This window comes from Molothrus aeneus, chromosome 3 (assembly GCF_037042795.1).
Source record: "Molothrus aeneus isolate 106 chromosome 3, BPBGC_Maene_1.0, whole genome shotgun sequence".
Classification (NCBI taxonomy): domain Eukaryota; kingdom Metazoa; phylum Chordata; class Aves; order Passeriformes; family Icteridae; genus Molothrus; species Molothrus aeneus.
The window spans coordinates 24691994-24707230 of NC_089648.1; the positions used below are offsets into that span (position 1 = coordinate 24691994).

The 15237-nt window shown below is 42.5% G+C and overlaps 2 protein-coding genes across 4 annotated transcripts in view; one reads left to right on the plus strand and one right to left on the minus strand.

Moving 5' to 3' along the window:
• Positions 1–12645, plus strand: SLC3A1 (solute carrier family 3 member 1). Its single transcript, XM_066546507.1, has 10 exons — positions 1–672; positions 1373–1552; positions 2499–2653; positions 3698–3823; positions 5869–5988; positions 6700–6824; positions 7966–8164; positions 8879–9025; positions 11074–11190; positions 12011–12645. The coding sequence occupies exons 1-10, from the start codon at positions 276–278 to the stop codon at positions 12449–12451; spliced, it is 2007 nt and encodes a 668-aa protein (XP_066402604.1). The 5' UTR covers positions 1–275; the 3' UTR covers positions 12452–12645.
• Positions 10680–15237, minus strand: part of PREPL (prolyl endopeptidase like) — a 21138-nt gene continuing 16580 nt past the window's right edge. For 2 of the 3 annotated variants that reach the window (XM_066546505.1, XM_066546506.1), the window contains exons 13-14: positions 14916–14998; positions 10680–14043 (exon numbers count right to left, since the gene is read on the minus strand). In XM_066546505.1, the coding sequence (XP_066402602.1) occupies positions 13963–14043; positions 14916–14998 (164 nt within the window). In that variant the 3' untranslated portion in view covers positions 10680–13962. Of the gene's footprint in view, positions 14044–14915; positions 15023–15237 lie in introns of all 3 variants that reach the window. The other variant, XM_066546504.1, reaches the window with a different exon arrangement.

Below are 15237 nucleotides of genomic sequence, written 5' to 3' on the forward strand. Positions count from 1 at the left end.
AGCTGGTACCAATAATAGGCTTCACTTCCCAGGAGGACTGCTCTTTCTCCTAGCATTTTGTTATCTTGCTGAAGATGCCAAATATGCACAACATCATGAGCACTTTGCCCTTTTTGTCCCTTTTTGAACTTTGACCAGTTGGTCAGGATTGTTTATCAACCCAGAATAGCTCATTGCACTGTTTCTCATTTCACTGAACAAAGGTGCTGTGACCAGAGTCTCCAGGACAAGAACTGTCAAGTAAAACAGCTGAGGTGGAAGCTAGGAGCTTACCTATGGAGCTGAGTGAGAAGGGAGGCGTGCAGAACAATGGATTTGTTCAAAATGAGGATTTTGAGGACAAGGAAACGGCCACCGGTAGCCAAGAAGAAACGCCAAAGACGTGCAGTGTTGATGTGGACCCGGTGGCTGTGGAGGAGACAGTGCTGAAGCCTTATGCTGGGATGCCAAAGGAGGTCTTGCTGCAGTTCTCCAGCCAGGCCCGCTACAGAGTCACCAGGGAGATCCTCTTCTGGCTGGTGATTGCTGGTGCCATTGTGCTGGTGTGTGCTACAATTGCCATCATTGCTCTCTCTCCAAAGTGCCTGGACTGGTGGCAGGCCAGTCCTATTTATCAGATCTATCCTCGCTCCTTCAGGGACAGCAACATGGATGGGAATGGGGATCTGAAAGGTGAGTCAGGTTTCATTCTTGCTGTGTAACAGTTGTGTGTGTATATGTTATATGAAAAGGAAAACCAGTGGAAAAGTACAGTCCAATGGACAAAGCCACCTTAATGGAGAGAAGTAAGAGAAGTTGTCAGGCAACGTTAATAGCAGCTCACATTGTTGTGAATAAATCCAGGAGCTGTTTGCTCAAGTCAAGTCTAAGTGTGGAATTAGAAAGGAAGTTGAGAGATGGTGCTGAGAGCAAGCAGCAGCACAGCTGCTGCCAGAGTCAGACACCTCCACAAAATCAGGAGGATGAATGGTGCTGAGCACCTGGTCATGTTTGCTGGCTGCTCCTCCTAAGGAAAATTAAAACTGACAAAGAGGGGAGAAAGATGTGTTACTTCTTGTTTTCTTCATGCTCTAGGTGTTATCAGCTGGTAAAAATGCGTGGAGATGGGGCACCTGATAGCAAGGAAGCAATGGCACTTAGCAGTAGCTGAGCTGAGACTGCCTTGCAGAAAGGGGAGGCTCGGCACCAAAATGGACAGTGCATTTATAAACAAGGAGTGATAGTCACACTGTACAGTACTGGCAGGTGAAGGGCAGAAACTGTTCCTGTAGCTGCATACCATAGTGACATGTCAGGAAGATAAAGGGACCAGAGTACAAACAAAAATCTTTTGTCTTTCCTGAACAGATGATGTCCTTTTCTTTTTAAATAGGTATTCAAGAAAAACTGGACCATATTACATATTTGAATATAAAAACCATCTGGATCACCTCTTTCTTTAAGTCCCCTTTAAAAGACCTTGGATATGGAGCTGAAGACTTCTATGACATTGATCCCATTTTTGGATCAATGACAGATTTTGAGAATCTGATTGCAGCCATACATGACAAAGGTAAGCTGCACCTCCAAGCAAAGTAACTCTGATAAAAAGATGGGGACTCATGGGGACTTCAGGTTGTGCACCTGGCACTCCCTTCTTGGTGGCATTAATCAGGAGCAGATGGAGGTGCCAGCAAAGGGTACAAGGCAGCTCCACAGCCACGTGAGCTCCGTGGCTGCCTTCTCCTGCCCTTTGGCTCTGGGGCAGAGCTGAAAGCAGGACAGAGGGCACAGGGAGCTACAGCAGCAGCACAGGGGGCTGCGTGCTCTCTGCAAGGAGGATGTTTGTGGGTGGTGGGCTGGCAGCCATCCATGCTCCCTGAGGCCTATCTTACGGGCACTGGAAGGCTGGGATCAAGCTGAGGTGCATTTCTGCCTGACTGAACATGAGGGAACACATGCTTCTTTCCTGCCCTCACATCCTTGCTTTGGTGCTTTTATGCCTCAGACCAAATGTTTGCTCAGGTGTTTCTTCTTACAGCTGCTGAGCTGAACAGAAAATGGTTTGCAAGTCTGAAAATATTTGAGGTTTCAATGAAATGTCTGTTATTTAGGAAGGGTGATGAAGAATGTGTGATTACTGTAGAATGTGTGTTTCAGTCCAACTGGTGAAGTGCCTTTCTCACCTGAGAGGTGCAAGACAGAGGTTGAAGTTAGAGGTAGTGAAAGTGGTTCATAACTGCAGAAATCTGATTGTTCTCTCCACTCTCCTTTCCCTCCCAAGCTGTGTTCCAGCTACTTGCAAACACCAGTCAGATCTAACTGTTTTGGTAGTCTGGTGCTTTTTGTGGGGTTTTTGTGCCACTGTCCTTCACCAGACCTCTGGCGTGGAAGAAGCCCAAATACCGCTGATACCGCATTTGGAAAAAATATGAATGTTGTCTTAAAAGGCTAAATGTAATGTTGTAGTGCAGGGGGAGGGTTGATGGGGTTTTTATGTTTTTGTTTTTATTTTTAAGGGCTAAAGGTGATAATGGATTTAATACCAAACCACACAAGTGACAAACACCGGTGGTTTCAGCTGAGCCGCAATCGGACAGGGAAGTACACGGACTACTACATCTGGCAGGACTGCAGGCAGGCTGCTGGCTCAGTCATCCCTCCCAACAACTGGGTAAACACGGGAAGGGACACACACACATCCCAAGCTGGGTGCCACAGGGCAGAATCAGCTGTAACATGATTCTCCTGGTGTACAACGGGTTATAAGTGACTGGTGAGAGGCACAAACTGATGTTACTACATGAGTTAGTGCAGATTAAGATTAAAACCAGGAAACCAGGTTGGGAGATCACTTGAAAAGTTCTTACTTAAAGTGAAATTTTAAAAATTACTTTTGTTTCTTCTCCTCAGTGTTAAATCTTCGTTCATTAAGCAAACACAGACACACACGAAAAAAAAGGTTGGGCACAACTTGTTCCTTCTGTGTATGGGTATTCTGTTCTAGAAACTGTGTCAGGTATTCTGAAGTCATAGTTGGTTACAACAAAACAATGTGGTCTTGGCTGTTGTCCTTTTTTCTGGAAAGTGCTCAGGCCAGAAAGTGCGTTGCGTATTTCAAATAGATTTATTTTAGATTAGAACCAGTGGGTGCATGATTAGGAACTTGTATATTCTAAAAACTCCAGGTGGAATTAATACTTTGTACCAATTTGTATGGTTTCTCTTTAAACTTAAGAGTCTTAAGAACTATCTTAGCTTTTGGAATCTTTTATTAGAGAGATGGTGATAAAGTTTAACATTTTTAACTTGCTGACTGTTGTTGGCCCTTCAAAGGGATAATACTAAATTGTAGAAAGCTCTAAGTTAACCAAAGCTATTTTAAATAAGTTTTAGGAGAAGTAATTCCAAAATAAATGTTCCCACACGTTTTCCCCTCTATTCCAGATATTTCCCAATGAAAGTTAACTTAATAAAAAATTTTCAAAATCTATAATACTGAACAAGAAATAGATGTGGTAAAGCACAACTAAAGGGAGAGCAGCTGGTGGCAAAAAGAAATGAAAATCATAACTACCAAAATCTGTTCAAAATGTGGTCCACTGATTAGGCATTTTGTGCTTTATTTTGTGCTTGTAATGCCACACAGTTTAATATGTGCACAGGAGGAAATGTTTAAGTTAGTAGTTCTGATTGTCTCTCTCCCTTGGCTGAGCAGGTGAGCGTCTTTGGGAATTCCAGCTGGCATTTTGACGATGTGAGAAAACAATGCTATTTCCATCAGTTTGGGAAGGAGCAGCCAGACTTAAATTTTCGCAACGCTGCTGTCCAACAAGAAATCCATGTAAGTGTGGAACCCCCAGGTGCTGAGCCAAGCCAGAGCAGCTCTTGCACTGAAGCCTGTGTAGAACGGCAAGTGCAGAGAAGTTTTTTATCTCTGTTGATACAAAGACTTGTTAATTAGCCAGTCAAATGGAGGGATGGCGCCTTGTTTAGCAGAGAGATGTTTGCATTTTCGGGAAAGCAGAGGCAATGCTGATTTGAATTACAAGGAATGCCTGGGCTTGTTGATAAGGGGGAGATAGTGAGTTTCGATCTGTCCACGTGTCTGATGACTTTCTAGGGGGAGCATGAGTGTTTTCACAGTGAGAGTGGTGCTGATGGTGCTGCTCCGATGGAATCTCATTCCTGTTTGCACTGTTTCCTTGCTGACAATGTGGAATTCATTAAAATATGGGGAGCAGGACAGCTGCTGCTTCTTTTTCCCCTTTCTCTAAGTGATCCCTCAGCAAGTAGTACAGCCACGTCATGTGTTCAATTGAATCTGTAAGCGTTTGTCACTTTGTTCTGTTGAATTGTGGTGCATTCCTTGGGCGCTGCTCTTCACAGCTGCCCAGTCCTGGGATGGTCTCTGCGGGCCTCTCCCCTCACCACGGGGTACTGCGCGAGCTTGAAGAGACAAAACGCTTCTGGTCACACCTTTTAACTCAGGCACACAATGAGAACTGTTGAAACTCCAGTAGCAAAGAGATGCTGCATTTCCTATTAAAAAAAGAAAAAAAAAAAAAAAAGAAAACATGAGAGCTGGGTAGTTTGTCCTGGTAACACCAACCTTTGGTAAATGTGTATGAACATCATGTTAAAGAATAATTTTTATCTAGTGTTTTAATTCAAAATCCTGTTCCAGAAGGTTAGGGGAACTGAGCAGGAAGCAAATGGACTTCTGCAGAGAAGCTCAAGCCTTTGGTTCAGCAGCACAAGGGCACCCAAGAACAGCCACACTCAGCAGCCAGCATGTTGTGGCTTTCATGTGTAAATAGATGTAGATTGGTGCCAGTGAGAAACACATCAGTGCTTGGTGTTTGCAGTGCTGATACCCGGGTTTGCCTTTGTGCTGAGCACAGGTCTAAGCATGGATATTTTTTGGTAGATTCAGTATTGGACAGACACCGTATTGAGAGCTGCTGCTTTCAGAATGGTGCTATGAGAAAGTGCAGCTCAGTGAGGCAGTCTTTATTTGCCAAACAAAAATCTGTACAGCTTAAGTGTGCACTAATTCTACTCCAGCCTGTTCAGACAAGTGTACTTCATATGTTTTAAAAAGGCAAGTCTTTAGACTTTTTAAAAAATATATAAAAAATTATTTTTTCCTCTGATGAAGACACAACTGAAAGGACATTTGCAGAAACCACTCAAGAGGGACTGAACTTTGTTAAAACTGGGGCAATTAAAACTGTACTAATATAGTTAGTGAAGTAGGATATAGTTTTACTAATAGTGACTAACATTGGAATTTGATAGTGAAATTTCAAATCAATAGAATTTGTAATTGTTGGATAATAATTTCTTATATTCCTGAGAATCAACAAATAAGTCTGAAAAAAATGTTCAAAATTACATCAGTCAAGTAAGAAAGAACAAATGTTTTAAGAGCTCTATTGTGTTAAAGAAAATTGGTGGCACAAGGTTTGTGCAGAACAACATATTCCTGCATATTTGAATCAGTGTGTTCTAATTTTGTGCACCCATGACATGAGTGTTCATCAACAACATCACTTAGCATGAGCCCAGTTGTGTTGAGGGATGAGATTAGAAACTGCTTTTAGTGAGTCATGCCCTGGCTTTGGTCTCCTGAATTATGGGAGAAGTTAGAGACCAGTCTTTTTTTTTTTTTGTATGAATGAAATAGTAAGATATACTTTATTTAGCTATTAATTTGACCTTAGGTCAACATGATTCACTGTAGCTTCTAGAAAAATTTGAAGTACAAATCAAAAAATGAATTGTTATGTATTAACACCTCCTTACAAGTTTAGTTTTCTTTTTAACAGTATACTATTTTAAATGGAGTGGGCTTACTCAGACTTTTCAATTTTTGCTTTTATCTAGGATATTATCAAATTTTGGCTCGGCAAAGGAGTTGATGGACTTAGTTTTGGCACTGTTAAATTTCTCTTAGAAGCAACACATCTCCGGGATGAGCCTCCAGTGAACAAGTCTCAGAATGAAGTAATGTTTATGTTCTGTCTTTGCTTTCTTTCCTGCTTTTCCTATGGAGGCAAGAGTGCCTGCTTTGACTCTTTTTGGTCTTAATTGTGGCTGTAGGAAAATCAGGTCAGCCTTGGGAGGCGGGTGGGTCCCAGGCACTCTGCACAAAGAGCACTCACCACCTGGATGCCCCAGTAAGAACGGGAGCATGACTAAAAACCACTGGTATAGGCCATGTGTGGCAATGAGAGGTGATTAAACACATTCACTGTTTATGTTACTTGCTTTTGCTCTGATAGTGAACTTGATGTTGTTGCCAGGTAGTGCCAGCACCATGAGACTGTTCTCCTGTGGAGCTGGGAGTCACAGGCAGCTGGCCAGCTCCAAGGTGGTGATGATGTTGTGTTACTCTATCAAGGCACTGCCCATCTTTCCAGCCTGGTCTGAGGCCACAGCTCATGCTGTGCTCACTGCTCCAGATGGGCTCTGTTGGTTAGTGCTGTGGCTGGGCTTTCCCTGCTGCAGGATGGGATCCAGAATTATCAGTCCTCTGCTACTCCAGAGTTCCTCAAGTGCAGTTCAGCTCTGTGCTGTTGGTGTTAGCATGCTGAACTCATTTCAGTAAAAATTCATGACTGGTGCACTGTCTCAGGAAAGAATGGGGAGAATTTGGAGAACTGTGAAACCTAGAACATTGGTGAACTAATGTGAAGTACTATACCCTGCTTTAAGGAGAGTATCACAGCCTATTCCCAGCTCTACCATGACTACACCACCACCCAAGTTGGTTTGCATGACATCGTCCGCAGCTTCCGTCACACCATGGATGAGTTCAGCAGAGAGCCTGGCAGATACAGGTAACCAGCACAGCTGGCCAGTCCTTTCTAATATTCATCTCCCTCTTGCTAGCAAGAAAATTGTTTTTTACTAACATAATACAAAACAGAAATGCAAATCCTCCAGTGCAGAGGCTGTACTGTCTCTTCCCCAGTGTAAGCAGAAAGGAATTGGCCTTGTTAGCTCTGCTCCATCTGTGGACTGTATAAGGGTAGAGCAGAAAAAGAAAACATTTTAGTCAGAGGTACTAATTTATCAACCCTGTGACTGATTTATTCTTTAGTTTTAATGGTGCAGTTCAAGTGAGACACACAGTCAGAGAGTGTTAAAATCACAGAAAGGTTGAATTTGGAAAGGACCTCCTGAGTTTCTCTGATCCAAACCCCCTGGTTTTTAGGGCCACCTGGAGCCAGTTGTCCAGGAACTTGTCCAGATGGCTTTTGAACATTTCCAGTAATGGAGACTCTACATCCTCCCTGAAAAGCCAGTGCCAGGGCTCAGCCACCCTGACTGGTGGGAGTTTCCTGATGTTCATAGGGAAGCACCTGTCCTGTGTTTCAGTTTGTGCCCATTGCCTCTGGCCCTGGCTTTGGGCACCACTGAAAAGAGCCTGGCTCTGTCACCTCTGCACCCTCCCTTCAGTACATGGATGAGATCCCCCTGAGGCTTCCCTTCCCCAGGCTAATCAGCCCCAGCCTTTCCTCCTGGGGGAGATGTTTCAGTCCCTAATGGCCCTAGTGGCAGACTAAGGGAAGGATTACTGTCCTCACTTCTGGCAGTGCTCCCCTAATGCAGCCCAGGATGCCCTGAGCCGCCTGCAGGGGCTCGTGGTCAGCTTGAGGGACCTTCAGGTCCTCTTCTGTGAAGGAAAGCATGGAAATTGCTGGAATGGAGTGTGTGGACATGGATTCAAAAAGATAAAACCTCAGTCAGATACTTTAGCCTTGTGTTGACTCCTGTAGATTTTTCTCTAGCAATTTCCAAGGAGTACTGCTCCTTGATTCCTTGTCTGCCTTACCATTTCTCTGTATTAATCTTTTTTAGATGGGGAGGGGGAAGTGACCATAATTCTTAATGCTCTGTGCCCAACCATTTCTAGCTTTATTGTGTTCTGTGTAACCAAAAATGAGCCAAAAAAGCTATTTGTGTACTTATTTTTAGATTTATGGGTTCTGATGATGATGAAAAGGAAGATATTGAAGCAACAATGATGTATTATGGAACGACTTTTATCCAAGAAGCAGATTTTCCCTTCAATTTCAACCTAATTAACATGAAAAATCTATCAGGCAACAGTATTTCTGAAGCTGTCAACTCGTGGATGAAAAACATGCCTGCAGGAAAATGGCCAAACTGGGCAGTAAGAGTTCTAGACCAACTCTCATAGGAAGGGCTTGTTCCTGTGGGGGACAGAAACCACACACACACTCTGATTTCAGTGGGATCAGCAGCAGCCTGGGCCCGTGGCTGAGCTTGTGAAAAATCTCAGCTGCTGTAGTTGGAGTCCTTGACACTGTCCGGCTCTGCTGCCCTTCCACTCCCCTTGCAAGGATGACAGAAGGGAATTTATGATCATGCCTCTCCCTCAGTGTCTCCAATGGCTAAACCACCAGTGAGAATGGAATTGGGATAATTATCTTTTACCATAAACTGACTCACTGCAATGGATTCTGGAACCCGCCCAGGGCTAGGGCAGAGAAGAGCAGGCAGTGGAGAGCAGTTAACTTAAAACATTGCTCCTTTTTTTCCTAGGAAGCATGTTTGGAATGTGCAAAGGATCTTTTTAAAGCAAGCAGAGCAGTCCTCACACAGCAGAGAAAATAGCAGAGAACTGTAAGCAGGGACAGTTGTTATTTGTCATCTCTTCCTCACTTCTGCCTCATGTGCTGCTGGCAGGACTTCTGTGTATTAAATTTTTTGGAACAGAAGTTTGTAATGGCATCAAGGTACCTCAGAGCCCTGGAAGGGAAAGAAAAAACCCCAAAACATTTACTACCTTGTTAAATTAGTTAATCAATTTCACATATGCATGAAATTTTATAATCTGTGTTTAACAGAATGACATTTTCTTCAGGTTGGAAGTCCTAATGCTGATCGGATCTCAACTCGGATTGGGAAGGAGTACATCAATGTCATGAACATGCTGCTTTTAACCCTCCCTGGCACTCCTGTAACTTACTATGGTGAAGAAATAGGCATGGAGAACATTGCATCAGAAAATGTAAGTGAAGAGCATGTAAACTCTGGTCCTGTTGTTGTTTAGTTCCAACTAACAGAACACCCAAAAACACAAGAACTTTTGTTTTGCTAAGCAAGCCCAGTCATTCTCACTGCTTAAATGGTTTTCCATGTTCCTCATGGCAAACCTCTGTACAGCATGTGGAAATGGCCAGGCCAGAGACAAGAACCAAGGCCTGGATGTGTGTCTGAACTGGTAGACTTCAGTTATGGATGCTGATTTCTATCTTTCTCTGGATCAGTCTTGCATGGTTTCCAGCAATGGTGCTTCAGCAGAAGGAACAGCACGTGCCAGCTCTGGGCCTGGCCAGGGGTTAGGAGAGCTGTGCTGCAGACACATGAGGGAAGATAACAGAGCCATCTCCTTCCTCCCATGGAGGTGCCCTCATCATCGTGCCGGAGTCCATTATTTCCTGGCTGTTATTTAAAGGAAATCATGGTTCTGATTCTGTCCCAGCCATGGCTGTCATGGGTGTGCCCAAGCTCAGAAAAAGGGATCTGCACGAAGGGCAGGCTACCTGGTGGCAAGCAGAAGTGGCTTTCGGTCATCATGCATAGTCTGTGCCAAAAGGGAGCAGCTCACCTCTGCCTCTCCTGACTGTATTTGAGCACCATGAGAACGTGGTCCTATGGCAGATGCTGCTTTTCCTGTGGAAAGCCTGTTAGGGAATGAGGCAGCTGCTGGCAATGTTAGACATGGCATTGGCTAGCTTTGTATCAAAGGGAAAGAAGTACTTAAAGCACAGGGTCATCTCCAGATTTGTCTGATTCAGATATGGGGAAGTGATTCTCTGATTTAAAAGGAAATCTCATTTCCTCTGAGAAAACCCTAGGTCAAAGTATCTCCTGCATTTTCTTGCTGCTGCTGATTACTGCTGACAGAGTGATTCTCTTAAGAAAAGTGGCTCACCCTGAGCTCCTCAGGGTTCACTCTCTTTTAGTGGCTACCCTGTGGCTCAGGGCTTTGGAACAAATGCAAACCCACCCTTCATCCAGGCTGGAGAGGAAGGCTCCCTGATTAATGGGTGTCTTAGGAAAATGGAGAGTATTTGCTCAGGATTATACAGGCTTTAGTCCCAGCATTTCAAACACTTCAGGAGACATTGAAAGAGGTAAAGATGAGAGGCAGTGTTACCAGTGTTGAAAACTTAGGATTTTTTTCCCTGCTTTTCAGAATATGCTAAAAAGGAGAAACCCATTATTTATAATGTCACAAAGCAAAGTGACAATTTCTTTTGTTAGGCTGCTGCTCTGACAGATTGTATTGAAAAGTGTCCTTTATATGAAAAACAGTTTTCATGGAAAACAAACACTCAAAGTATGTGCAAAATATTTTATGCCCTCTTATATCATTAAATTTAAGTGTCAGATCTTTTGGCAGCTCTTCAGTAACAATGAGGAAGCTTTTTCAGAATTTTTCTGAATTCTTCAAAATGAGAACTTCAGACTTTTTCTACATCGACACTTTTTAATCAGCTAAAAGCCAGTTTTCAATAGTTTTGCATTTGGAAATAATAATTTTACCTTTCTAACACAAACAGTCCTGTCAAATTGTACCCCTTGCAAATGTAAGCTTGAAGAGTTCTGGGGTGAAAAGTGCAATACTTAGAAAATAACAGACACTGAACAGCAATTACTTGTTGTTTACTGTTATTTTAATGACATCTCTTCTAAGGACTCATTACCTCACATATTCACTCTCTGCATGTCTAGATATTTATCAGAATATCTTGGCTGTCATCAGTAAACTTTTATTCAACCATCTGTTGCAAAGGATGGCAACTCCAGTAAGAGTCATTTGGGAATTCCACGTTTTACCCAGCAATGCTGTATCTGAGATGATCCCCTCCCCTGCATTTCAGGAACTGTCTTGGTTCATTTTCTCCTTAGATTTGGACCACAATTACATCCTCATTATTTTTAACTTAAACCAAAGAAAGCAATACTGAAAGAGAGATAATTTGGGAGAGGTGAGAACATGCTATTCAAAGAATAATTTTTATTATGCTAATCACCACTTCTATTTTCTAGGCAACCCTCCCAGAGAAATCCCCCATGCAGTGGGATGGAAAAGTTAATGCTGGTTTTACTGAAGGCAACAGCAGCTGGTTACCGGTTAACTCCGACTACCAAAGTGTAAATGTGGAAGTAGGTATCTACATGTGTAACAAACTAATGGTCTCAAAATATTTTCATTATTTTAATGTACCTATTTTGCTCTGGCTTCCTTGTAGTAGTTAGCATTGGTAGCAGGAACAAACTCAAGGGAAAAAAAAGGCACTGAATCCTCACAAGTTTTATTAGAAAAGGAAATCCTTGCACAACAAGGAGCCTACTTCATCTATATTCATTTAAGCAGAGTAGCTACAATTATGATGTTGATGCTGCAATTTGGCTCTTTAACATCCTTTTAATCCTTTTGATATTAAATTGAAAACTGGTCTCTTTTCCCCCATTTCTATTGCTATAGAAAGCACTGGTTTTGTTACAAGAAATTGACATAGACTGACTCTAACATAAATAGAGCAGTGAATCAAACAGATTTTGCTGACCTACAGTGCTGCCCAAAATTGAAGGCAGAAAAAAAAAGCTAAGATAGCAGAAATATAAAGCATGAAATAAACCCAGTGACTGGACTCAATGAAAAAGATTCAGTGTCAAGCTTTGAATGGCTGTGGCTTTCTCCTGAATCATCAGTACTGAAAGGAAGCTGGGGGAGGAAGCAATCGCTTTAGTGCTGGGGAAATGTTATGCTCAATAAACTCTGTGACTGCCACTCCACACGTGCCAAGAAGTGCACAGAAAAAGCAGATTTTCAGTGAAATTTGCAGACAGATTTGAAGAGGGATAATTGTCAGCACGGAATTCCGACAGGCACGTTCCCAGCAGCCTGGGTGGGTGTGAGAAGGGAGCTGTGTTTCCTCCCTGCAGAGCCAGGAGCTGACCCTGCTGGTGCTGACTCTTGCAGATCCAGAGCGCCTGGTCCAACTCAAGCCTGGCTCTGTACAGAGCGCTGACTCTGCTGCGGAACCAGGAGCTCCCCATGAACCGAGGGTGGATGTGCCACGTCTGGAATGACAGTAACGTGTTTGTGTACGTCAGGGAGCTGGATGGGCTGGACAGAGTCTTCATGATGGTGCTCAACTTCGGCCAGGAGGCAACAACAGACCTGCAGGCCAGAGTTCCTAACCTTCCCTCTGAAGCTGTAGTAAGACTCAGTACTCATTTTAGCAATGCTGGTAAAGTGGTCAATACCAAACTTATTAAAACTGAAATGGGAGAAGGCCTGGTCCTAGAATATACAACAGCAAAGCCTGTTCATACTATGGAAGCTTTTCAAGGGAAATGTTTTGTGGCAGAAAAAGCTTGTTATTCCAAGGCCCTCAATTTACTCTATGTGAACTGTTAAGTAGAGGAGTAGAATACCTGTGCTTTCATGTTAATTTAGAAGATATTAGCTTCAGGGAAATGCTAAAAATACTCCATTTTCTTCAGCTTTTAAAACGTTATTTGTATACAAAATAAATGTCCTGAAAAATCAGATACATAATTGTCTTGTATCAGTATTTGTGATGAAAAGGAAAAAGAATGGTATCAACTCCCCCTTAGGATGTGTGGAGAAGAAAAGTAAACCTGTTCTAAAAACTGTCCTGTTTAAGCATGTATTTTTGGGAGGAGAGAGAACAGCTGCTTTCTGGCTGCTGACCCTGGAGGTTGCTAGTCTGTAAGTGCTCCTGTGGAATCCCAAGCCTGTGGCAGTTCATTGTAACTTTTTAGAAGTCTGCAGATTTGTAAAAATTATTCCAAAAGGGTGGCTCTGTATTTGCTAAAACAGGTGAACACAAGCAGGACTAGTGTATATTGTTGTGATGTTTCACCTCTTCTGTCAAATCTAGTAACTCTGATTCTCCTCAAAGTTAGAAAGAAAAAGAATAAAATGTAGCTAGTATTTAATTCCACACTCATAACTGCATTTCCAGTTGATTCTCCCCTTCCCTGCTGAGTTAGAATATGTTTGCATTCTCTTATTTCTTTTCCTGCCCTAAGGCTGAGGTGAGGGGTGTGTACTTTAGTTCAGAGGAAGCAGCTGAACCAACCCTACTGAATGTCACTACAGGTGCTCTGATTTGCATTTGCTGCACCTGCAGAGGCTGATGTGGCCCTGGGTGTGCACCACACATCTCTTTTAACAAGCAAGGCACAGCAGATTTGTGCCTTGCTCAGAGGGCAGCTAAGCTATGAATCAGGCTACTCTAGTGGGGGCATTCTTTTTGTTTTACCCTCTGGAGATACTCCGGCATCTTCTGACACGTTGATTTTGTCCTCCTGAGAGATGTGGCACCTCCTTCTTAAGATTACCATGCTAGGTAAGGGACTGAAAGATTTTTAATGTATTCAGATCAGAGTTCCGCTAAAATTCCTGTTCTTGAGAGTGCTTTTCTTTGCAGTTTGGTCAGTCCCACCACATGGTCAGTACACCATGGCTGCTGTGCAGAGAGAGAGGGCAGCAACCCCCATCACCTACATATGGGATTAGTCCTGGAAGCAGTGAGACTTGAATGTCAGATGCTTTGGAGGAGTTCTGCTGCCTTGTGTGAGATGTACCTTGGACAGGAAGGCTGCCTGTGCCAAGTGCCTGTGGCTCTCCTGTGGGGCTCTGTGTGCTGCTGCTCTGCTGGCTCATGTGAACAGAGCTGCTGCACAAACTCATTTCTGCTGGCAGCTGCTTCTGCACAGCCTGGCAGGGCAGAATTCCAGTTCTTGGTCTGTATTTTTGTAAGGCAGTGCCACACCCAGGTCTGTGTGCTTGTGCCCATAAAGCAGGGATCCAAGAGGAGAGATCCTCTGGAGAAGGTGTTTGCTTTCTGTACAAATCCAAATCTGACAGTAAGTTTCTCAGGTGGTCAGTGTGTTTGGGAGTTATTTGCAGGATTTGCTGTGATGTTGGGGATGGCACACTTCCTGAAGTTCTCTGTTCAGAAAAGCAAGGTGTCTCGCAACCTAAAATAATGAAAATACTTTATTACAAGGTAAATATTTTATTATTAAAATATTACAAGGTAATATTTTATTATAAGGTAAAGTTCTTCACACTCTAAACATTCAGGCTCTTGTGCAGCCATTCTAGTAATCTTCCTTTTCTATACTAATGCTTAGAAATACCTTGTCCTAAGACAGCATGGAGCTTTTCCTGAAAGAATACATCTGGGGAATAACTGCCACAACCACCAAATTAACATTTTCTAGGATTTGTTAAAATTAAGAGTAATAAAATTAGTATCCAACTGTCTGAGACATCAGTAAAAATATGTTAGGTCTTGGCAGTATTTTGCTTTTAACAAGCATGCTTGTAAAAAGTGCAAATTCTTGAAAGCTAACTGTAACAGCTGTGATAGCACAGATCATGCATTTCAAAATGCAAAGAACCAACCCATCATGTATGTTTTACACAATGAGGAAGATAGGAGTAAATAGTATGACAGTTTTAAGCACTTAATACCCCACAGAGCAAGACTCTTCCTGCTGGAACGATGTTTTGCACAACTTGGAACCTTTCATTCAAATCTCCTAGCACATTACAGTGGGAATTGAACACTATTTTAAGGCTATTTCAGTAATCTGACTCTGTCACTCTCTTGTATATCTGTACAAGGATATATATGTATAAAAATAGATATAATTATATATAAAGATTGCTGGGTTTTAAAATTTTATATATATATATATGTGTAAAATCAGCAGTTGCTCTAGCAGTTTTTCTTTATCGTTTAAACATACATTCAATGTCTGCCCAACTACTGAGGCTGAAGTATTCCTTGAGGGGGAATATCCCCTGCACCATGTTATGGAGCTGTGCAGTAAAGGGACCATACCTCATTCAGTGAGTGCTCCCAGGATGAATCACAATGACTGCCATTTGCCTGGACATCTAGGATGATATTAGGAATCCAATTTCCTGGAACAATGAAGCTGATGATCACTTTACATTGAATGGACAAGGAAAAAATTAAGTGGGTATGTGAATTGTTTAAGAATAGCTAATTCTCCTTCTTGTCCTGACAGAATTTCTATTATTCCTTAAGAAAAAGAGAATTGTAGAGGGGCTTTCTGAATGAATTATTTGTATTTCTAATAACTGCATATTTGGAAAATATTAATCTATTTAGTGTGTTTGTTCTCTCTGAGTATTTTTGG

Excerpts from the sequence above, each read along its gene's own strand:
- SLC3A1 (XM_066546507.1), top strand. The coding sequence starts at position 276 with ATGGAGCTGAGTGAGAAGGGAGGCGTGCAGAACAATGGATTTGTTCAA. Across the intron at positions 2,654-3,697 it reads TCATCCCTCCCAACAACTGG|GTGAGCGTCTTTGGGAATTC; the intron begins GTAAACACGGGA and ends TTGGCTGAGCAG. Across the intron at positions 9,026-11,073 it reads AGAACATTGCATCAGAAAAT|GCAACCCTCCCAGAGAAATC; the intron begins GTAAGTGAAGAG and ends TCTATTTTCTAG.